Raw genomic sequence first — 23,761 nt, 5'->3', positions numbered from 1 at the left:
TTTCACCACGTACAAACTTCATATTCTTATATTTCTACAGCATATTTGTATAACTATTCATTTTCCTCAAATTTTGAAAAAATATTCACTCTAATGAGTTCTTCTTCATCAAATAGAAGAATGACGACTGGGCAGGAAGTCTACTCCAGCACCTACTCTGTACCATTACTTAGATCAGTAACTAAAGCAGAAGCAGAGGCAGGCTTAACTTTCATGTGGACTAATTTCACATAAATCTTTTTTTTTTTCTCCTGCTTTTTTAAACATTTTAAACCACCACTGGAATAATTATTCAAATAAAATATTACTTGATTTCTCTTCCTCTCTCTCATCCTCTCAGGCCCCCGGTTGGTGAACGTCACCAACGCCAGTGAGACGTCGACCCTGACGTTGGACCCGGCAGTGCGGGCCTCCAGCAGCAGCTTCACGCAGAGCGCCATGCCCAGGCTGGGCGACTCGGACGCCAGCAAGGTGCTGAGCCGAGGCCCCGGCCTCAGCAAGGCCTTCGTGGGCCAGAAGAGCAGCTTCTCTGTCGACTGCAGCAAGGCCGGTAAGGAAGTCATCACATCCCTATACACCTCCACATCTCAACAGTGATAGGAAAGACAGCTGACACTATGACGCACCTGTTAACCCCTCCCTCCTCCTCTCCTCAGGTAAGAACATGCTCCTGGTGGGCGTGCACGGCCCTCAGGTCCCCTGCGAGGAGGTCCTGGTCAAACACATGGGCAACCTGCAGTACAACGTCAGCTACATGCTGAAAGAGCGGGGCAATTACATCCTGGTGGTCAAGTGGGGCGAGGACCACATCCCCGGCTCCCCCTTCCACGTCGTCGTCCCATGATGCACCGTGACATAAACTGTCCACGCTTCCTGCAACATTTTGCAGGAATTGCATTTTCCCTGTTAAAGTGGACACGTTAGCTGCACCGTAAATAACAGTCCAATGAACAAGTTGCCTAATGAAGCTTCATGTGCAAACTTTTTCACTTCAAATCAGATGTTTTCACAATTTTCTGCCCTCAAGTATTTGTTTCATTAGTTTAGAATTACTCAACCTGCCAAACTGTTCCTCAAAAAGAGAAAATCTGATTTAAGAACCAATGAAAGTTGGAGGGAGGAAAAAAAACAACAAACATCACTGAGACGAGACTTGGTGCAAGAGAGGACGCACTTCTGCAGTGAGTCAGGGAGGCTAAACGGTAAAAATGACCCGATTGAGAAAGAGATCGTTTTTTACTACCCTGACAATATCAATTGACAAATTTTGCACTTGATGAGTTTTATACTTGATTGGTAAATTAAAGATTAAATAAAAAGTTGCTGATTTTACAAGAGAAGTTAGTTGGAGAGAACGTTGGTGTCATGTTTCCTAAAACGTTTAGCTGGATTTTGGATTTGGAAAAGACTTGGACTGAACTTTTAAATGTGTATGATTAGAAAAATAACTGGAATTACACAGCACTTTCCTTCAGGTTACTCAGTGCCATTGCTCAACTCTCTGAGGGATTTTAGCGAGGAGCCAAATCTTTGAACCTGGCGGGCTCCTCTGCCCGGCCCACTGCCCTGAGCATGATAAAGTGCTGTGAACGAAACAAATAGCTTAACATCTCAATTAACATAACTGGATTTCTCTGTGTTTGGTTTATTGTTGTGTGATGTTTCTTTAAAGTGTAGACGGACCAGATTCACTGCACACGACTACTGATGTTTGTTGATTTCTTTCTCTTTGACCCGTGGCTCCTCAAACCCCACGAGTACGTAATGTTGCCATAACAAATAAAAGACTGAGCTGCCTCCACACTACTGTCTCCTGCACTGTACCACAGACTACTTGCTCCTGCGCTAGAGGTCCGTCGTTGTTCTCTGTCGTTCCCTCAGCTGCTTTTTCACATGAGCAGATCTGACCTTTAACTGTGTGGCTCCGTTCACACACTCGATGTCAATCACTGCATGAAACATTCAAATTCAGATCTGAGCTGGAAACTGGAGGTTGGGTTTTTGGTTTTGTGTGTAAATCTGGATGAATCTGTCCTTTATGTCTGACCTGGATGTTGTTGCCTAATCACTGCTACTTTTGATACTCACAGGAGGATTTTTGTATGAGGGAAGAAAAATTCTCATTTTGTATTTGGGAATGGGTGATTTAATGTGAAACTAAACTCTCGAAATGATGTACATTTAATAATTAAAATCAACTGGAAGAAAGAACGTTGACCTTGGTCGTTCATTTCCTGGGTCTGTGTTGAAACCTTAGTGTAGCCCACTACAGCAGAGTTTCCACAGGGGAAAGACGCAGAGGCCAGATGGAAAAACAATGAACAAAAAGAGTAGTCTAAATAAATCAGGATGGTATCATTGTTTTAGCTGGATAAATATAATTATTAAAAAATCCTTACATTTTTATGTTTAAGTGATTCTTCTGTCTTTACAGTGATGTTGATGTATAGTATTAGCTAAAGGACATGGTGTTTGACAGTACTAAAGTTACTTAGTACTTAAGTTAGATGAAATAGACACATTTTATGACGGATTCCTGGAGAAACCCACACACTTTTTCTTGTCATTGTAAAGAATTAGATATTTCCTCTGGAGTTTGTGAATGTGGCCAGGCCGACACAAACACTGACTCACCAACTCCTGACTCACCTTCAACATTTTACATATATGATGCATCAAATAAACCTCTCTCATGTTGGATTCAGAAATACAAATATAAATGTAATTTCCGATGATGTCAGTGTAGATGGATTATTCATTCTGTATCTCGATTGGGAGTCAGAAAGAGACGGCTTTAAACGAACAATGCCTCACCCAGTGAAACTCCTCCCATCTGAGCTCTCAACCCAAACAAACCAGGAAGTCTGATATGTTGGCACTGAGAGGAAACCACAAACACTGAGCGAAAAATGCTATTATTTACCTTCAGAGCAAATCTCGAATAAGAGAGGACATTCACAAGACTTGAAGACGGAAGGACTGTCACTTCCTCCTAATGCAGTCAGAGAATTTCAACTTTATTCAAGCCACGACCCACAGTGAGGGTAGGTTTTTGGAAACATTAAAGAGGACGGTGGAGGAGGTGAAGCTGATAAATTGTCTTCCTGTAACACTGATCTGTCTTGACTTTACAGCTTCGCTCTGAGAGATAATGTCTTTGCAGTCTGAAAAGGATCTTTCCTGTCCTGTCTGCCATGACATCTACAGAGATCCTGTTTTCCTTACATGTACCCACAGCCTCTGTAAAGCCTGTCTGCAGAGATGGTGGACAGAGATAAAAAAGCAGGAGTGTCCTGTTTGTCAGACAGTATCTCCACAGTGTGATCCACCTTGCAACTTGGCATTAAAGAACCTGTGTGAGACCTTCTTACAGCAGAGGGATCAGAGACCTTCAGCAGGATCAGAGTCTGTCTGCAGTCTGCACTCTGAGAAACTCAGACTCTTCTGTCTGGACCATCAGCAGCCGGTGTGTGTCGTCTGCAGAGACTCAAGATCACACAAGAACCACAGATTCAGTCCCATCGATGAAGCTGCTCAGGATCACAAAGAGGAGCTTCAGATAACCCTGAAGCCTTTACGAGAGAAACTGAAGCTGTTTGAACAAATTAAAGGAAACTTTGATCAAACAGCCAAACACATCAAGGTCCAGGTCCAACACACAGAGAGACAGATCAAGGAGCAGTTTAAGAAGCTTCACCAGTTTCTAGAGGAGGAAGAGGAGGCCAGGATCAAAGCTCTGAGGGAGGAAGAGCAGCAGAAGAGTCGGGTGATGAAGGAGAAGACTGAGGCTCTGAGCAGAGAGATAGCAGCTCTGTCTCACACAGTCAGAGACACAGAGGACGAGCTGAGAGCTGAAGACGTCTCGTTCCTCAATAACTACAAGGCTGCAGTGGAAAGAGTCCAGCAGCGCCCCCTGCTGGATGATCCACAGCTGGGCTCAGGAGCTCTGGTAGATGTGGCCAAACATCTGGGCAACCTGGCCTTCAACATCTGGAACAAGATGAAGGACCAGGTCTCCTACAGTCCTGTGGTTCTGGACCCAAACTCTGCTCATCCAGAACTCATCCTGTCTGAGGATCTGACCAGTGTGAGAATTGGAGAGAAGCAGCCGCTTCCTGATAATCCAGAGAGGTTTGATTACTATCCCATCGTCCTGGGCTCTGAGGGCTTTAACTCAGGGACTCACAGCTGGGACGTCGAGGTTGGAGACAGTACAGACTGGAAAGTTGGCGTGTTAGCAGAGTCTGTCCTGAGAAAGGGAGAACCGCAATCTGGATTATGGAGGATTGGCTTGTATAAAGGTGAATACTCAGTACGTCTGCTACCAGATTTCTCCATCACTCTCTTTTTGGAGAGGAAACTAAAGAAGATCAGAGTTCAGCTGGACTTTGATGGAGGAAAACTGTCGTTCTCTGATCCTGACACTAACACACACATACACACCTTCACACACACCTTCACTGAGAGACTTTTCCCATACTTCAGCAACCTGAATAAACTCCCACTGAAGATATTTCCAGTGTAGGACTCTGTAACAGTAAAACAGACCAGGCAACCATGATTATTATTATAGGGTTGATGGTTATGAATAGACCAGTGGTGTGACTGTTTTGATGTAAACACAGTTAAAGCAGATACCAGCTTCACGGCCGTTTCGGCTAATGCTGCGTTCAAGGCAGGCTTTTGAAACCGTAAGTTACAGCTTCAAGTCACAACTACGACTTGGTAGCGTTCCAGGTAACCCGTAGCTCGTGTTTTTACCATCCTGTTGTCTGTGAAAGTTCCCTATAACGGCCACTCGTAACTTCCGACCCGTGAACTCGTACCAGATCGAACTGGTATGACTTCACAGGAAGGAAAAACACAAAGTACGAGTTTCTTTGAACGCACCATGAGTTAGCAGCCCCCGCCCTTGTCAGGCATCAATTGGTCCTCGTGCTACGTCACCACATTCACGCGCATCCCTTGGCTGCACACACAGCCCTTCATGCCGTTCTCTCTCCTCATTGGATAACACTTGTATCCCACAAGGAAAATTTTCTCCTCGGGTTACAGCAGAGCAGAGTGACGGAGAGACTCGTGTTTAGGCTGAAATACTTCATGTAAGTGATTGCTGACGGAAAATAGGACTATTTAGGACTTATATTAACAAAAACATTCCACTGATATCTGCTTTAATTATGAAAATTATGCAACAGAAAGTACACATTTCATACTGTTTGTGTCATCAGTACAAATGTAATCAATGTGTGTATGATGAAATGTATGATATGAAACTGGATGTATACTTTATCACTGACTTTATGCTTTTTTTTATTGTGCAGGTCATTTTGTCATGTACTGTAGTCTGTATCAAAAAAAAAAAGGATGTGGTGCCCTTATATTGATCCTGTTCAGCTGTAAAATTAAACATTTTTTCATAGATGTTTTCATTTAGTTTCAGTTGCACTTAACTCCGTTACAGCTGGAAAACTGACCTACGCCACAGTTGTAGGTGTTGCCATTGTCAACCGACAACTTTGCAAATACACACAGACGCGTGGGGGTGGTCAGTAGGTTAAACATTAGTTGTTCCGATAGTCTTCAGGCATAAAAATTAATGACCCTCCGCTCAAAGAATGAAGGGAAAAGGCAGGAGATATACACACAGTGTGTGTGTGTGTGTGTGTACTTGTACAGCTATAGGCTACATGTGATGACCAGTTTGAGTTTGAGAGTGAGGACATTTTTATTATTTTTTTTATTTTAACCAGGAATAATCCCATTGAGATTCAGAATCTCTTTTGCAAGGGGGTCCTGGCCCAGAGACATTTTGGGAAAGTGAGGACATTTTGGCCTGTCCTCACTTACTGTGAGGGGCTGTTTGAGGGTTAAGACTTTAGTTTAGACTTTAGGTTATAATTAGGTTTAAGTTAGGTTAAGAGTAATGGTTAAGGATTTGTTTTGGACGGTTAAGGTTAGGGTAAGGGGCGAGGGAAAGCATTATGTCAATGAGTGTCCACACAACGACTGCTGTACAAATGTGTGTGTGTGTGTGTGTGTGTGTGTGTGTGTGTGTGTGTGTGTGTGTGTGTGTGTGTGTGTGTGTGTGTGTGTGTGTGTGTGTGTGTGTGTGTGTGTGTCTCATGTTTCCTTGTATTACCGTGTGTTATCTGAGCCACAGCTCATTCCCACAGTGAGAGGCCGACCCTGCACAGCTCCACTTCAGACACCTCAAAGGTAAAGTAGGATATTTTGGAATGAAATTACAATTTATTATTTCATATAATGGGATTTCAGCAACGAAGCATCTCTACACAATACAGTACAGTAGCTTACAGCTTTACAGCTTGTTGTGTTGATGGACTGATTTTCAATCCCAAATTTCACTTGCCTTTGACTTTCTTCCACTTTGTATTTGTGGCCCTGAAAATAATCTGTTTTTCTTTATCATCGCTCATTTTAAATGGAAAACCAGTGACATAGATTTTTTTTGTGAGTTATTTTTTCTTTATAGATGACAGGTGTTTCTTAATTAACATTTTTATCTGAAATGTTGTATTGTTTGTAAATACAACAAGTTGTCCACCATGAAACAACAATATTTGTCTTGGCGAACTGAGTCACAAATGTGGGAAAAGGTGGTGAGCAGAACGTCAGCAAATATATTGCTGGAGACAAAAATGACAACGTAGTTAAAATGATACAAAACAGATCAAGAATCTGGAAGTTGCAAGTTTAAACAGTCAAGATTTTTTGAATGAAATCAATCAAATAAAATCCTAATTTAACACAAATTAGATCTAGGTGGCTGAGGTGCACCTAAGGATTTGCAACTGATCTTCAGTTTTTAATTTATACAAACTATTTATCTTAGATGTGCATAGATTCAACCTGGTTCAGGTGTTCAGCATTAATTACTGGTTATTTGGAGAGGAACTGTGACAACTCATGAAAACAACTGTAAGTGTGTCTTTGTTTAGTGTAAAGCCCTTTGAGATGCATCTCAGAGATGCTAAACTGAGTTTCTAATGGCTTCCTGACAGGAAATGCGCAGCCTGCTGACGACTCAGTGCCAGAACTGCTACCGGGAGCAGATTCAGAAGGAGATGTTGACCCGTCTGGCCTGGAAAAACCGCTACGCCAAGCTCTACCCATCCTGCTCTGACCCCAGAGACCACAGCACACAGTCCACACAGCTGCCCCAGCTGCCTGCTGACCCTCGGTGAGCTGCAATACTCAAATGTGCAGATGCAGAGCACACAGCTGAACATTGAGCTGGATGTGACACATGCAATAAAACTGCATCAAAAAGTAATTCTTATTATTCTTATTCTTAGATAATGTCCATATAAGACGTTTATTTATATAATACTCCATACACCATTTACATTTGTACTGTTTCACCATGGTGCAGCACAAACTGTGACTTCACCACACTAACTATTTATATTAATCTGGTGTTTTCGCTCCAGGACTGGCCTGCCTCCTGTTACCATGATGCCCAAGAGCAACCTTCCTCCTCCTCCTCCTCCTGCTGTGCTCCCTGTAGAAGGGGAGGGGCGTGCCAGTGCCCCCCCCCTGATGAGACCAGTTTCTCCTCAGACCAGAAAATCTCTCTATCAGGACTCCTCTCACCATGTAAGAAACACACCTTCGGTTCAAACTGTCCAACAACAACAAGAAATGTCCAGGTGTCACAAATACCAATTTAAATACTAATGTAGCTACATCTGACTGTTTCAATCATTATTATTATAGAATTATTATAGAATTATATTAGATAATTAGTATTATTAATCATAACATATTCAATCTTAATTTAAAAAATGTCACTAATGTAAAACAAAAGTCTGTTTAAATTGATTTTCTAAAAAAAAAAAAAAAAAAATTAAACTTAACCTGTACTTTACTTGTTGCCAAACAGTCAAAAACAAAAAAGATGATGGTGGCGATTTGAACAGGAAGTATTAAAAACGTCACATTAAACAAAGCTGTCCCATGCAGGGGAAGGGGCGCAGTCAGTACCTGCACAGGCGTGGACAGATGAGACCTGAGGAGAAGTTTGATTTTCCTCTGCTTTCATCCTGGGAGTACGGGTGGAGACTGGGTAAGATAGAGGGACTGTTTAGAAACAAGAATTAGAAACAATATTTCATTGTTATAAAATGTGTTTCATATCATATTGAAATCTTATGTGCCATAACCATTTCTATTGCCTGACAGTCAAAACATCACTGATCACGCCATGAGCAGCCTCCTGTCTGTCTCTGTTTTATACAGAGAAAAGTATGTTTTCTACCAGATAACCGCGTCTGCCTTTCTCCACAGGTGACTACACTCTGGATTACAGGACTCCGTCCCGTGCCAGGTCTTCGGTGGTGAAAAACACCTTTTATGCCCGGAATGGCGTGTTCAGCTGCCCATCGGCCAGCGACACGCTGGCCTGAGGCCCAGCCAGTGGCTCACCGTTCACAGCAGCTCACAGCTTTTTTTGAAATACGAATTGTGTTTTGATGCCTAAGGGTTGGATAATTTTGAGGGATTTTAAGTTTAAATAGCTGCTTTCAGGGCCATAGTATAAAACCTTACATTTGGAAATGCTTTAACAGAATAAGGGAATATATTTTTGTACCTTCAGTCAAGCATTCATCATGACTGGGTTAGAGTGTGTCCAATGCAACAGATAAGTCCGTTCAGAAATCCTCAGCTTCCTGTGAAAACTGTTTGTTTACCGTCCACACGGCTGTAAGGTTAAATGTCCCGTAACCTGACGCTCTGTCATGGATAATTGATTAACTACTGGCCGGGGATCAGTCACAACGAGTCAGGTTAATTTGACACCTGATGCCACAGTGTTTTTAAACAGTGAGTCACTGGAGGAAATGTTACACACCACAATACTATCATTTATTTCTCATCAGGCATAATAACATTTTAGGCAGCTCTATTACTGTTGTACAAATACAAAGATGTTTTAGTAAATAAAGTATTAATGTTGAAATTACTGTATTATCAGTTTTTCTAGTTTTTTTTATACATTTAACCTCTTCAAGAGTGTTTAAGAAATATATCTATCTATCTATCTATCTATCTATCTATCTATCTATCTATCTATCTATCTATCTATCTATCTATCTATCTATCTATCTATCTATCTATCTATCTATCTATCTATCTATCTATCTATACCTCCGATACCAGTGTGTTGGCAAAGTCAAATACTGTAAATAATGAAATCATCATTACCTGCTGTTTCTTATTACTGTGAACCAATATGGCACTGATTGATCTGTCATAGCCAATAACAGGATGTGATTGGTTGTGATATTCTGTATGACTTCAGGCTCTCTTCTTTGATATTTGCTTAGATAAAGTACACAGAAGGTTCAGGAACATCACTGATGGAGATGAAGTTTTTTTTAATGTGTTACTGTAAATTGTATGAAGAACATGACAGTCTCTATTCATGGATTTACAACCTGCACCTTTGAAATGGACCGAAAACAGCTGAATAAATCTTGACTTCACTGTGATGGATTACTGTAATTCAATGTACATATTGGCTTTACGTAACAGACTAAAACATGCAACACACCACACCTGAATCAGCCTTTATTCATTCTGCTGATCCACCATAGATCATATATTTCATTTATTGTTGTAAATGTCACCGATAGTCTGTGCTATTTTCAGATTTGACTGTGTGAGTGGGTCAGAGGCTGCGGCTCTAGGCTGTGGGGAAGATTAGGAAGCTGGTGAAGGTGTGGCTGGTGCTGCTGATCTGGCCCGTCACAATGCTGTTGTAAGTGGTTGCCTGGAGCGACACTGTGTCTCCTACATTCAGACTCAGGATGGCCGAGCCCGAGGTGACCAGGAAGCCCTCCGATATGTCACACAGCGTCATGTGGGTGTCACTGCCCTTCACCAGCTTCAGACACACCTAGAGCACAAACACAACCGAATTAGTTACAATGGATATTTATACATACCAAGGGAATAACATTATCTACAGGTATAAGTGATAAAATACAGGAATTCAGAAGGTAACACATTTTGAGTGAAGGGGACAGGAGTCATTTTACACGGTGCAATCAGGGTATCAAATCCTGTTCTCCGTTCTTCAAATGCACATAATTGGAGAATTGGCTCTTCGTTCATTTATTCATTCATTAAAATCATAAAAAATATTATTAGCTCTATGCTCATACAGTATGTGAAGGGTCTTGGGAGGCTAATCCCAGCTGATATAGGCGGACGGTGGTGTTCACTCTGGATAGTTCATCAGTCTGTCACAGGATTGACATAGAGAGACACACAACCCCTACACACTCACATACACACCTCCAGGGAATTCAGAGTCACAAATCAACCTATTTGTGCAGGTCTTTTGACTGCGGGAAGAACCAGGAGAGAACCCACATGGGCACTGGGAAAACATGCAGACCCCACACACAAAGGCCTGGGAATGGTTGGACTCACTCTGCTCTTTGCTGATATGTGGTAACTGAAGAAATAGACGCCTTTGATGGTGCAGATGAACGACCCGTTTGCCAGGGAAAGTCCCTGGAACCGTTCCTCCAGCTCCGGCAGAATCGGTCTGTGGGAACATTTCGGTGTCTGTTAGTATTTACTCATTAGCTTGTCATCATGAAAGTGTCTCTCTAATAACTGGATAGATTGTCATATTTAAATTGTTGTAGACATGGTTTGTGACCAAATACCAGTAAAATCAATGATGTTTACGTCAGGCTTAGCTGCACTTTGCATTTAGTGCTAATATGGTGCTTACTAATATGAGGAATATGGTAAAAAATACTGCAACACTGGCATAGCACCAGCTTGTTGACACTTTTATTGTGAACACGTCAGCAAGATTAGAAGAAGCTTAAAAAAAATTAATTATAATCAATTCTTTATCATTTAGGTATTTTCATTCTTTCCAGGATCACACTGTTAACAATATACCATAACAACAAATGTTTGGCAACATAGTTGCTTGTTACTTACTATAATCATCAGGAAAAACACATCAAAATACAGTTTCCTGTCAAAATTACAACAGTTTTGTTTGTCCTTGTCTAAGCTGTCTAAGCATCCTTTGTCCTTGTCTAAGCTCTTCTCAGTGGTTTGGATGATGCTGATGTTATGATCAAAACTGCACATTGTTTCAACCAAATGTTTGCTTACAAATTCAATCAACACCCCCCTCCCCATGATGGAGCAGATTTCTGATGGTTTATATTTTTCTGGAGATGTTTTTCTCCCCACACATAACTGTGCTGCTATTTAAGTCATTAATGCTTAATTCTATGGCAAAAAATACAAAGTTTTTAGATCGAGATCCGGACCTTTGACCTCTCCTATCCAATCAGACATTCTTCTTTCTGTTCATGGTCTCATTAGGTTACATCACATGACATTACAGTTTTTCTCTGTTGGTTTGGCTCATTTCTTGAAACAGAAATTACATTCTCAAAATAACATGGACAAATCTCCAAACCACCTTGCAAATGTTCACAACAGAATGGCATTTCCCATTGATTTCATCAAATTGCAAATGTCTTAGTACATGTCTCAAGTGTCTTAGTGCATCTTTGCAAATGGTTATGTACAAGTACCCTAGAGTTAGCACAATGAGCATACATTTAGCACATTTTCCAAATGAATAGATCTTGCTGATCTAAGCTGATTAGTTGATTCTCAGTCTAATGGTTGCTCTCTCCAAAACATGTCAGCATGATTTCACTGTGTAAATCATCATATGCACAATAGTCTGTTCAACTGTCAAAATTAGTCAACATACTGTAGGCTAATACCATGAAAACCATATGAATTTCTTGCAGCATTTCATAAATTTATGACAGTAATTGACAGTCAGACAGAGGGTGATGACAGTGATGACCAGTGAAAATGTCTCTACTTGTGAAACTTTGTTTACTGCACTATAGGCTTGGTATATTTTTTCTGTTTTTTTTGTGTTCATATTTCATACATGTACAGAGAACTGTAGGCCTATACACTTTGTTTTTACAGTACATAATCTTGAGTTACTTTATGTAGGCTATATGTGAATAAAAATGGTTACAATTTCCTTGGCAATATGAGTGCAGTGTGTGTGATGTCAAACTTTGGAGGCTGCTCTTACTGTAAAGTCCTTTTCTTAGGTTTTATATGTCTCTGCCATAGTGACAAAACATCTAAGCATTTTGACTTGCAGTGCTCACAGAATGCCACAGGGATGATGCATTTTGGGGGCACTGACTACTTACATGAGAAAGAAGTTTGGTTTTGACACATAAGTAAACTGTTTTGGGAGAGATATGAGGTTCTGCAGCTCATCCATGGTGTTATGCTGAACCATCCAGTTTATTTTTGGTAAAAGCACTAAGTGAATGCAAATGAGCCAAAAGCAATTGAGAAAGATCTTTGCCATTTTGATGGTACTGACACTTTACATGGTAAAGGAATCTAGTTTTGAAGCATGTGTGAACAGTTTTGGGAGAGATATGCGCTTTTGTTAGTGAGCTGTAATGTTGTGCAGAACTGTAAGACTGTTTGGCCAAATGGTCTTATAGTTTTAAGAATGTAATTTATGTTTCAAGAAATGAGCCAAACCAACAGAGAAAAACTGTAAGCACCACTACTGCTTTATCTTCACCATCACTGACCTGTTGAAGTTGATGGTTGTGTCCAACTCTGGTGCATGTGATAACACACTTTTTTGGGAAAAGAAGGCTCTCGCCTGGTTGGCGGGGTTGAAGGCTCTTCCCTTCTCCCCCTGCGGACCTGGATACCCAGAGGGCCCAGGCAGACCCATGTCCCCCTTCATCCCAGACCGTCCTGTAGGTCCACGCAGACCTTGCGCCCCCTTCTGGCCCCTCACAGGCTGGGCTGACTCACCTGAAAAAAAAACATAACAAACACACAGACAAGAAAGAAACACATATTATATGACACAACGTTGAATTATAAACTTTTAGATACCACATAGGTGTTAGAGACTCACCAGGGTCTCCTTTCTCTCCCTTGGGGCCGTCTCTGCCATAGGGGCCGTGGGTGCCCGGTATCCCAGGAATCCCTGGGATTCCACATGTCTGTGGGGCGACCGGGGCGATGTGAACAAGAAGCAGCAACAATGCAGAACTGCAGCTCAGCCACCGGGGGGCCTACACTCAGACACACATACACAAGCCACATGTTGTAGAGATGAAGGTAAATGTGGAGAGAACGTATCTCTGTCTCTGTCTCAGGGGACTCTGAGGACAGAAGCTTCATGTGCATGAGGCTTCATTCACTGTGTCTGTCATCATTTCACTTTGTCACTTTTTGTTTTCATCAGTTCACAAACGTTTACACCTCAAACAAGAATAAAAAACATTTGCATAAAAACAGGTGCATTGGAAACTCATGGACAAAAACTTTGTCACATTCACATTAATTTGCATTAACTCCGTAGAGACTTATTCTAGACCTTTACAATAACACTGTTGTTGCTTTTTTTTTTAAGGTTGCCTTTTATCATCAGGCAGAGGGACTGGTGATGAAAATTAGCTTTTTTAGCTAACTCGGGTGCATTTACATTTGTTTTTTACAATGTTTTATTAATGTACATTGTCCCTTGTCAATAAATTAAACTGAAACTGAAACACTACAATCTCATGTTGTGTTTTTTCCCCTCGTGAGTGTTTATCCCAGCAACAGACTCGACAGACACAGATACTATAACTTACTGATCCTGACTTTAGATTCATAAAATGATTATAAAATGACTGTCACACACATTATGCTGTGGCAGTGATACTGTGCTGAATGTTTTGGCCCATTTTCCATATATTATACACATGATATGATACAATGGTAAATTTAGGCTTTCAGAGTTTCAGAAGCTCTAACTCTTAATGCCCCAGAGAGAAGATACTATAGTAATAACATTACAGCAGTGTTTAAAGATTAGATCAAGAAACATTCAGCAACCTGTGCACCATCCACTCCTCTATTAACAAATCATCTGTCTGACTGAGTGGTTTCCTTTCTCTTTCTCTCTCCGTCTTTGCCTGTTCTTGGGTTTTCAAGGTCTCACCATTTGCAGGTGGTGCAGTCAGTCGTCCTGTGGTGGACCGATGAGCTGATGAAGAGCCGAGGTGAAGAGCTGTTCTGCTTCACGGCGGCAGCAGCAGCTCGATCAGAAAAAAAAAACGGGAAGTGAAAGAGTTGGAGAGAGAGAGAGAGAGAGCTGCTCTACTGGTCTCAAGTCCTGCTGGTTTTCGTGGTCATCTTGGAAACAAGAAAAAAGTGATTGCTGCAGCCAGAGATTGAATACTAAAGTGCACTGTCCTTTTACTTCTGTAGTTTGTGAACTCAGGTAATTGTACTGTGAGCGTTGAGCTTTCAACCGACTACCACAGTAAAACTGTGTTTACACACTGAAGAATCATCTTAGTGCAATACTTTTTTTCTGCATCATGTCAGATGTAGCCTATTATCTGTTTTTTTGTTTTTTCTATTGACTGACTTTGCATGTGAGAAAGGCCAATTTGATGTGGGGGGGTCAAGAATGGAGAACAGATCACAACAACATGTTTCCTAACCTGTTTAACTACTTTTTCTCCATTGAAATATTTAGTCAGTATATTCATGTGCACTACTTAAAGCTTTTACACCCTGACGCTTCAGAGAGAAACATTCTACTTTTGCCACACTACATTTAACAGCTTTATTTTGTGGTTAAATTTTAGGTACATGTCATTACTACAGAATTGTATCAGTTAAACGGGAGCGTGCCTATGTTCCCACAGTCCTATGTTCCCTCAGCCCTATGTTCCCACTGGACTCACCTATCTGGACTCTATCTATCTGGCCTGTCTAGCCTCTACCTGGTCTTTAAACTTAACCAACTCCTTCCTTCATTGCCTAAACCCAACCAATGGTGGGACCAAAGGGCTGTGGGAACATAGGGCCTAATTTTCAGTGACAACAAAAGTTAGAAATTGGGGATAATAAGGCTGTGGGAACACAGGAATGACCCAAGTTAAACTATGACATAATTAACGGCTGCATTTTTGGACAAAGCTGGTGTTAGCTAAAGAACTTTAGCTGAATTAATTAGTGGTTGTCACAACCTGGCTCATAAGCGGTGACAAAAGGAACGAACGACTGCCAATAATCAAATAATTTATTAACACAAAAGAGTTTTCACAAAGGCCAAATTTTTAAGTTTTAACAAAGGCCAAATGGATGAGGTGGGTTTGTCTGAGTTCCTAGTTGTGTGAATGTGGTTATGGTGTGTGTGTGTCATGTTGGATGCAGAACCAAAAAACAAGGAAAAGAGACCAAATGTGCAAGCGCCGGGATAAGAGAGCGAGAGCTGCGCTGGGGACTGGGTTTTAAAGCCACACAGAGCACCGGGCCCAGGTGCTGCTGATCAGCGGGGACATCCAAATAAGGGCAGCACCACTTCCACCTCAGACAAAAGAAGAAAAGGCCAGCAGGGGCCATCACAGTGGTCAATTAAACCATTATTAGTGTGTTATCACTGGTGCATCATCAGTGTAACAGCTAAAGCTGTATCGGCTAGTAATCTTTGTATTTTGTGTGACACTGTGGTGGATTTTGCTGTGGGTGTGGTTTTAACAGAGTGAGTGTGCTGCAGTGATTGCATGGTGACGGGCTAACTGGAAACAGGTGTGCTGGACAGGTCGGCAACCAGCTTAATTACCCACACACACTCTCTCCTTCAGTCTCCCTCTGATCTTCTCTGTGACAGGTACCTGTGTGAATGTGGTCTGAGGTCTTAAGAAATTGTAAGTTGAATGTATCTGGTGTTGAGTCTCCCTCTGATCTTCTCTGTGACAGGTGGCGTGTGGCGTAGGCTGGAGTCACTTTGGACGCTGGGTCAGGTTGGAACCTCAAGGGCTGAACAGAAGCGCTTTACAGCCACGAAGTGGAGTGCAGCAGCCTGCAGCAGTCGTAAGCAGCACAGCACACAGCGCCAGCAATGATGATACAGCCTTGACACCGAACCAGTACACCAACTGACCAGCAGATCCAGCCAGCCTGCCAGCCTGTGTGAGTGAAGCCCGGCCACTCACCAGGCCACACGGAGCCACACTCTCAGCCACCTCCTTCCAGACTCTTTTAATTACTTCCCCCATAGACTTGATTAGTTTTTATATATTTCTATAAATAAAAAGGACTCCTTTAAACCGTACCTTTTGTCTTGTGTTGCCTTGTCCACTTTCACTGGTTGGTCAAACAAAGAACACTTTACATCAGCATAAGCAGTGTTTTACTGTTCTTACTTGTTCCCAATCTGGGGTCAAGAAGAAGTGAAACAGTTTATCAAGCAATTGGGAAAACTCCACCTGAGGAAGAACTGATGATGAAGCATCAGTTCAATGTGTCTGATTTTAAAACATCTTTCCTCCAAATTAACATGTGGTTCTGTTTTTCTTCCGACTTCCTCTTCGTCTGTGTCAGAGACACAAACTGTTTTCCTGGCAGGGTGTCTCTGAGGCTCTTGACCTCAGTCAGTATCTGTTCCACAAAATGTTTAATTTCCTCAACAATATCTATTAGCAAAGAGCTGATGTGTATTTTTTTAATAATGTGACATCCTGCAAAATATGCTAGTTTGTCATTTTCTGATCCTCTTTACATTTTTATTCCATTCTGACCTTTTTCTGTTTATGGTCTGTTTTTTGTGTGTGCTTTCCTTCCTACCCAGGAAAGTTGCAGGTTGCTGCCACGGTGATACGATTAATCTAATTAACTGTTTTTCTACCACTGGAATGAGTTAAAAAACATTACTTTAAGGTCAAGAAACTACATGTTGCTTTAATCAAATGTTCATATACCTGACATTTACAGTATTTAATTAACCTTACATAAACAACACAGATATAGAAAATGCAGTGTTCACTCCCTATGTATTCATATTTTGTTTCTTCTCTGTTTTTCCATAAGTGGATGGATGGATGGATGGATGGTTGGATGGATGGATGGTCAAACTCTGTTCAAACATTTCCTCTGGAAACTGAAACCTGTTTACGTAAACAACAGTAACTCAGTGTTGTGTCCAATTTTCCAGCTGTGATTTCTTCTGTGTAAAAGAGTTTTCTTATTTCCCTGTTATATTGTAAAACTTTTATCCTTATCAGACTTTATATACTAAATAACAAATAATGGATGGAAATGATCATAATAGTGTGTTTTTTCATTTCTTCAAATAAAAATGCAGCACAATTAAACGAGAGAAAACAAGAAATTATATAGAAATGAAAACATTTTTTAGGCTTGAACCACTAAACCCGACCTTGGTAAGACCTGATCAAACAGGTTTCATAAAGGGGAGGAGCTCCACTAATAACATAAGACTTTTAAACATAATTCAGATGGCCAGTGATGAAGAAATGTGGGGCCTGACTGGACTCTTTAAAGGCTTTTGATAGGATTTAATAGTCCTTTTTTTCTCTATGCTTTTGTGGCAGGACGAAGGAGGGTCCGGGCAGGGTTTGAACCCCAGTCTCCCGGGGGAGAGTCATTCGCGCTGACCATTCAACCAAAGGGATATCCCTGTGGCCAAGTAGCCAGGGCACATGATCAATTGGAGGCATAGTGACAGGACTGTCTACTGTCACACTATGAAAAAAATTAAACTGGTGACAGAATTCACTGATTGGGTGAGGATGCTGTATCGTTCACATAAGGCAACTGTAACTACAAACTCCTATTGTTCAGATCTTTTCCCTTTGGGACGTGAGACGCCGCAGCATTGCCCTTTGAGTCCCTTAATGTTTGCTCTCACCATCAAACCTTTGGCTGAGGTAATAAGGTCTACACCAGCAATCAAAGGCTTAATGGTCAACGGTAAAACACATAACATTTCTCTCTATGCAGACGATGTAGCTACCGGTACTTTTGTACCGGTCGACATTGATACCATCTATGTGAGCCTTGGTAGGCTCTGCCCCACCTATAGTTATCACCACTTCAGTGTGTGTGAGTTTTGGTAGCCAAGGTGTCTAGCACAAGGAAAAGTCACAAGGCGAAACTCATCGGAGTTCTCTTGTTTATAGCAAGAAATACAGTTTTTAAATTTTGGATTCATAAGGACATTTCTTACATTGGACGATTGATACAAGGAGGTAATGAGCATTATCCCATTGGAAAAACTGACTTATACTCTTCGTGATAACGTTGAAGGTTTCTCCAAGGTGGCAGCCAGTTTTTGATGCTGTGGACCCCTTTGGACTGAGCTTCAGTGTTCCTCACTAAGTTATATATACTGTATAGTATAGATGACTCTGACATGGCCTGGTATATGGATGCCATTCTGGTGGTGTGTCTATACGCTTGTATGCAATGTAATCTATGTAATGTTTTGTTACCTGCTTTTCTATGTTGTATACGTATAACCTTTAAGTAGCTTAAGCTTCAAGAAAAATTGTATGGTTCTACACAAATTGTATGCAGAGACAAATATGTGTATTGATGGAACCTAAAAAAAAGAAAAGAAACAAAAACATTGATGTTTTTTTCCAGTTTTTTTATTGGGTTTATCAGATTTTCTAGATCCTGCAAAAACATACGTATGTATTTGTAAGTAAGTTCTGTACCCGCACATATTTGACTGGTGCCTAATTTCTGCAACCAAAAACCCTGGCTGGAACTAAAGTACAAAGAAAAAAGTGTTTTGGAAATTAAAAGCAAACAGTGTGTTTACAGTATAAAAAGGTGAAAGGATCAGTGTTTAGTAACAGTGGGGGTGTTTTGGGTCAGTGGGGGTGCAGCAGGAAGCCGGAGAAGATGCTGTAACCACGTATGCTCCCTGTCATCCCTTTGTAGTCTTTGGTCTCCAGCCAAACCTCCTGATCCCTGGACACGTAGACCGCCAAACCCCCCGAGGTCACCTAGAGGTAATTTAATCACAGCGTGTAGTTCAACATCAGTATTAATTCCCTAATATGCTCTTTTATTGATTTCATGGGTTTCATTTATCATTACTGTAATATCCTCATTTTATTCTCTACATTCCTATATATTTTATAAATGTTTGTATCTGTTTCCATTATATGTATTTTGAATGCAGTAGGTTGTATGTTGTAGGCTACCTGTCTCTTCCCACGGCGATGATCGCAGAACGCTGTCAGCAGTTTGTTGTCCATCTTCAGCAGCACACACAGTCGTTCGTTCAAAGAGGCGTGGTACACAAAGTAGTAGGTCCCTGAGATCCGACACCTGAAATAGATGGATAGATGGTAGGCCGCTAATTAGCCTACGTGATAATCTCAAGAAATAGCCGAGAAATAACAATTAATTGCGTAGTTATGTCAAGAAATAGCCTAAAAATAACGGCCAATTTTATAGTAATTTCATGTTTTTCATAAAGGCAAAAGATTACATGTGCTTTTCTTGCTTTGATTTTTTTGGGAAAAGCCAGAATTTTTCTCCACCAAGTCCTTGCAATTGACCGTTATTTTTGGGCTATTTCTATGCAATCTATCAATCACCACTTCCTGTACAATATTTGGTGTTCTCACCTAAAGTGTCCCGTTACAGTGTTGTAGTCATCATTGATGTTGGTGATGACTGTGGTGAACCGAATGACGCTGTTTCTGTCTGGGGATTGAGCGGTTGCCCTGGCCATGCTGAATGCTGCTTTCTCCTGGCCGCCAGCCGTCCTACAGTCACAGACAGGACATGTGGTTACACGAGGCCCAGAGCCAGATCAAGGTGCTCCTGCCCCCCCAGAGCGAAGAACTGTGAGCCTCTATTTATCCTCTGTTGTTCCCTGACTTAGGATAATGAAAAGATGAATGAAAAGTTGAATTACAGAAGAATATGCACCACGTGATCATGATAGTAACTCTTATGTATATAGATATCCTATCTCTTGTGTAAGTCACTGGTGCCTCGCTCACTGGTTTGTCTGTTTACATACCCATCCGCTCCTGATTCACCTGCAGGTCCAGAAAGCCCCAGTGCCCCTGCTTTCCCAGGTTCGCCGCTCTGACCTCTTTTACCAGAAAATCCCATCTGCCCCGGATCCCCCTTCTCTCCCTTCTGTGGGCCGCTGCTGCCTCGCCAGGCTGCTCCTGCAGACAACACCAACACCAACAACAAAGGAATAGTTCAACATTTGAGAAATATACTTGAGTCTTTTCTGGCAGATGAGTTAGAGGATTAGTGCCCATCTGGTGTCTCTCTGTTTGTATTGTTTGTATGACTTTTCTTATTTAGAAGATTTTGTTTTACAGTAATTCGCAGCCTCCACGTTTATTTTTTTCCTTCATTTGTACCTGGCTCTCCTTTCTCGCCTTTGTTTCCATCTCGACCGTCTTTGCCAGGCAGACCAGGCATACCTGAGGATCGAGATAAACAAACACTAACATTACAAACCTGAACATATGCACACCAACATATACAACCATACACACATGAATGCACACACCTGGTATCCCTGGCATCCCTGCTGCTGGGCAGGACTCCATGGCAACCAGCATGGGCACAGCCAATGAGATCAGGGCCCCAATGACAAGAAAAAACTGATGGAGCATGATGGAGAACCTGACATGAAGGAGGAGGAGAAAGGTAAAAACTGTGAAGAGATGAGGAGAAGAAAAGAGAAGAGAGGAAAGATGAGGTGAGAAGGAGAGTAGATGAAGAGGGGAAAAGACAAGATAGGAGAGGATGAACATAGTGATGAGATGATAGGACATGAGGTAGGAGGAGAGGAGATTACGAATAGGAAAGGAGGAGAGAAGAGGAGAAATAAGATGGTGAAGAGAGAGGGGGATGGTACAGGGGAAGAGAGGAGAAGAAAAGATGGGTGGAGAAGAAAGGAGTTTAGAAAGAGGAGTAAAGGACAATCAGGGTTAGATAAAAATGAAGGAGAGGGGGTGAGAAAAGAGGGAAAGAGAGAGACAGGTTCAATTCTACCGCAGTGTTTCTGAACATCTCAATCATCTGATGACGGTATACAGTATACAGTACAGTATATTTAGATATACACATGGATAATGAAGAAGCAGAGACATGATCATATTCTTCCACAATTCCACATACAGTGTCTTGTTAAACTTTGATCAACTCACAGATGTAAAACATGATTAAAAATAAAACTCACCTGACAGAACAGACGGGAAATTAAAAAAAAAAAACCCTCCTTGGCCACTTCAACACAAACTGAAGTGAAGTTATGAGTCGAGTGGCTGCAGGAGAAGGAGGAGGAACACAAAGCCAAAGACTCAGCAGCTTTTACTACGGAAATTATTCTCTGAGCTGAATGTAGGTAGTTCTGCAATTTAGGGAGAGAAACAGAACGAGAGAGAGAGAAGGAGAGAGAGAGAGACAGAGAGAGAGCGCGAGAGAGAGAGAAAGAGAGAGAGAGGTCCCACTGATCTTCAGCCTGTTCTGGCTCCATATCCTAAAATGCCCACAAAATGGTCAAAAGTATGAAGACACAAATGTCATTGGTTTTGGACGCTAGTTGCAGGGATGACCTCCCATTCAACCACAACAGCACCAATGATGCTGGGTCCACTCCCATTCAGTCATGTTTAAAGTAGATGAAAGCTGGGGCGGTGCATGGCGCAGTGGTTAAAGCAGCCGCCCCGTGTAGAGGTTATAGTCCTCAACGCAGGCAGCCCCGGTTCGAATCCCGCGTCGGGCAGACCTTTCCTGCATGTCATTCCCCCTCTCTCTGCCTCCCCCCTTCCATGTCCATCTCTACTGATCTATCAAATAAAAGCCAAAAATATACTTTTAAAAAAAAGTACTTGAAAGCTACACTTGAATATACATACAAATAACTTAAAGTTGCTTTTTAGAGTAGGCCTATACTTATAAAAGTCTGATAGTATCTGAATAATTACTTATTTAATTAAGTCATTTTCTGTTATTAAATTAAGTTTGAGAAGAAAAAGTTAAGATAGGGAGCAGCTTTGATCATGAACTTTATTGTGGCTTTCTTATTTCAAAGTGTCATAATCAGGGTTCCCACACCTTCTTTCACATCAAATTCAAGAGGTTTTTTTTAAGACTTTCCAGGCATAATTCATTCAAATTCGAGGCCCAAGGAATTTTGACTTCTGGAGGAGTTTCTGGTGACGAACCTGACTGGGATCCTGGACAAACTGAATGCACCATTATGTCTCATCCCTTGGGATTTAGTTATTTATTATAGTTTATTATTTTATTTTTTACAATTGAAAGTTGCTGAGTATGATGGCTGGTGGTGAGGATGAATCAGCTGACTTGATTTTGGCATCACTGTCTTGTGTCCATTTCATATGCTGCAGCCTCTGGTTTAGGGAGGCCATGGACCCAAACCAGCAAAAACAGAGAAACTGAAACAAAAGAGAACTGGGAAATGTAGTGGGTATTTACTCATACGGCACTTCAAGAGCTGATGTTTGATATTCTGCTCAATCCAACCATCACATGACACATCTGGTTCCTCTATGTTGGACAAAAACAGAAACCCTCACACTGATGCACCAAATGTATTCATTATTTTTTATTTATTTAGTGCTGCCGCAGTCCCCAACAAATACACCATATCCTCCTGTTTGAGTGATGCTCGTGAAAAAGTGTCTCAGTTATGATGTTATAGAGTGCAAGTTAAGGAGGTTCTGAAAACTTGACTTTTGATTTTGGCCTTTTCATAGGATTTGTTGACAAAAACAGAAACATCAGCTGTACTCTTTAAGACCTTTGACCCTGCTCTTCTAAGAAAAAGAAGCCAAACTGAAATAAGGAAAGACTTATACACACACAAGTTCAACTGAGAACTTCCAGAGTGACACTAAGTTGCAAAAAGTTGACCTGAAAGAGGAAGGACATGAAATAAAAGATGTTTCACTTCTATAACTTTCAGTCCTCTGGTCACATGATCTATATCACATTTTCTATGTGATACAAATCAAACACAGCAGATATCTCATAGAGGGGCAGATATGTCAACAATAAAATAAACTCTGTGTCACCCCTGATGGGTCAGTACAGAGCAAAGTTCAAAATGTTTTCTTTTTATGTCGTCTTGAATGTATTTCGGGGGTTTTCACTTTTGATTTGATAGAGACCATGAGAGAGTGACAGAAAGTTGGAGGGCCATGAATCGGGTCTGACCCAACGTCTGTCACAGTAAGTAAGGACAGAGTTGGAGTGGTATACGTGCTCCACCGGGTGAGCCACATGGGCGTCCCCTTCAAGACATGAGGCTCTACTCCGTTTTTTTTGCTTTTCCATTAATACCTGGTAAACTGCTAACACAGCAAAAGTAGCTTAGAAAATGTCCCAGTTATCAGACATTTACTTCTCCATCCCACATGTGAGATACTCATACCGTCAGGTCAGTCCGTTTCAAACATATTTGCTGTTCACATAAGCAGGTTTTCTATGTGGATCTAGGAGGATCTTGGTCTGTTTATGTGCTTAGAGATGTCTTAGTGTATGTCTGTGTTGCTACTAAGGTAACTGGTTTTTGTTGTGAAATCACCACAGACGTGTTATTCAAGGCTCCACTGAGACCTTTCAAGTTAAAATCAGGTTCATCACTTGTCAACTTGCTTCACCTTAACTCCTGAAATACAGGAAAGGACACATCTGTTATTATTTGCAGAGTTTGTGTTGTCAAGTTAGCGATGATGATGATTTCTGAATTTGCAGCACATTTTTGTAGTTGCTAGTGTTTTCTTAAGCTGCAGTGTGTTGACCTCCCAGCCCAGGGCCACCATATATTTTAATTCACATATATATTACAAATTTGAAAAAAGCCCGT

The 23,761-nt window shown here is 41.4% G+C and overlaps 5 protein-coding genes across 9 annotated transcripts in view; 3 read left to right on the top strand and 2 right to left on the bottom strand.

Moving 5' to 3' along the window:
- Positions 1–2,198, top strand: part of flnba (filamin B a) — a 62,365-nt gene extending 60,167 nt beyond the window's left edge. For all 3 annotated transcript variants that reach the window (XM_083971888.1, XM_083971887.1, XM_083971886.1), the window contains 2 exons: positions 341–550; positions 657–2,198. In XM_083971888.1, the coding sequence (XP_083828014.1) occupies positions 341–550; positions 657–844 (398 nt within the window). In that variant the 3' untranslated portion in view covers positions 845–2,198. The remainder of the gene's footprint in view (positions 1–340; positions 551–656) is intronic.
- Positions 2,199–2,907: 709 nt separating this feature from the next.
- On the top strand, positions 2,908–4,525 carry LOC310986296 (E3 ubiquitin-protein ligase TRIM39-like; the record flags this gene model as incomplete). Its single annotated transcript, XM_083972140.1, has 2 exons — positions 2,908–3,044; positions 3,135–4,525. The coding sequence occupies exon 2, from the start codon at positions 3,152–3,154 to the stop codon at positions 4,523–4,525; it is 1,374 nt and encodes a 457-aa protein (XP_083828266.1). The 5' UTR covers positions 2,908–3,044; positions 3,135–3,151.
- A 1,663-nt stretch (positions 4,526–6,188) lies between these two features.
- Positions 6,189–8,429, top strand: LOC310986295 (protein SPMIP1; the record flags this gene model as incomplete). The annotated part of the gene is made up of 5 exons (XM_083972139.1): positions 6,189–6,219; positions 7,026–7,204; positions 7,455–7,620; positions 7,987–8,089; positions 8,311–8,429. Exons 2-5 carry the CDS (start codon positions 7,029–7,031, stop codon positions 8,427–8,429), a joined length of 564 nt encoding a protein of 187 aa, XP_083828265.1. The 5' UTR covers positions 6,189–6,219; positions 7,026–7,028.
- A 1,148-nt stretch (positions 8,430–9,577) lies between these two features.
- Positions 9,578–14,273, bottom strand: c1qb (complement component 1, q subcomponent, B chain). Its single transcript, XM_083971712.1, has 5 exons — positions 14,063–14,273; positions 12,989–13,148; positions 12,651–12,882; positions 10,462–10,579; positions 9,578–9,922 (listed from the first exon to the last, which is right to left on the bottom strand). The coding sequence occupies exons 1-5, from the start codon at positions 14,063–14,065 to the stop codon at positions 9,710–9,712; spliced, it is 726 nt and encodes a 241-aa protein (XP_083827838.1). The 5' UTR covers positions 14,066–14,273; the 3' UTR covers positions 9,578–9,709.
- Positions 14,274–18,546: 4,273 nt separating this feature from the next.
- LOC310986238 (complement C1q subcomponent subunit C-like) lies at positions 18,547–21,289 on the bottom strand. Of its 3 annotated transcripts, none has more exons than XM_083972071.1 (7): positions 21,107–21,289; positions 20,432–20,547; positions 20,280–20,342; positions 19,922–20,075; positions 19,521–19,661; positions 19,092–19,218; positions 18,547–18,890 (listed from the first exon to the last, which is right to left on the bottom strand). In XM_083972071.1, exons 2-7 carry the CDS (start codon positions 20,535–20,537, stop codon positions 18,756–18,758), a joined length of 726 nt encoding a protein of 241 aa, XP_083828197.1. In that variant the 5' UTR covers positions 20,538–20,547; positions 21,107–21,289; the 3' UTR covers positions 18,547–18,755. The 3 variants fall into 3 exon arrangements, with proteins under 3 accessions (XP_083828197.1, XP_083828198.1, XP_083828199.1); XM_083972072.1 differs by having other exon boundaries at positions 20,432–20,578; positions 21,107–21,259; XM_083972073.1 differs by having other exon boundaries at positions 20,432–20,578; positions 21,142–21,199.
- Between the last annotated feature and the right edge of the window lie 2,472 nt (positions 21,290–23,761).

This window comes from Trachurus trachurus (assembly GCF_905171665.1).
Source record: "Trachurus trachurus genome assembly, chromosome: 5".
Classification (NCBI taxonomy): Eukaryota; Metazoa; Chordata; class Actinopteri; order Carangiformes; family Carangidae; genus Trachurus; species Trachurus trachurus.
The sequence above is the reverse complement of the archived record's forward strand: the minus strand, read 5'-3'. Positions and strand labels throughout refer to the sequence as shown.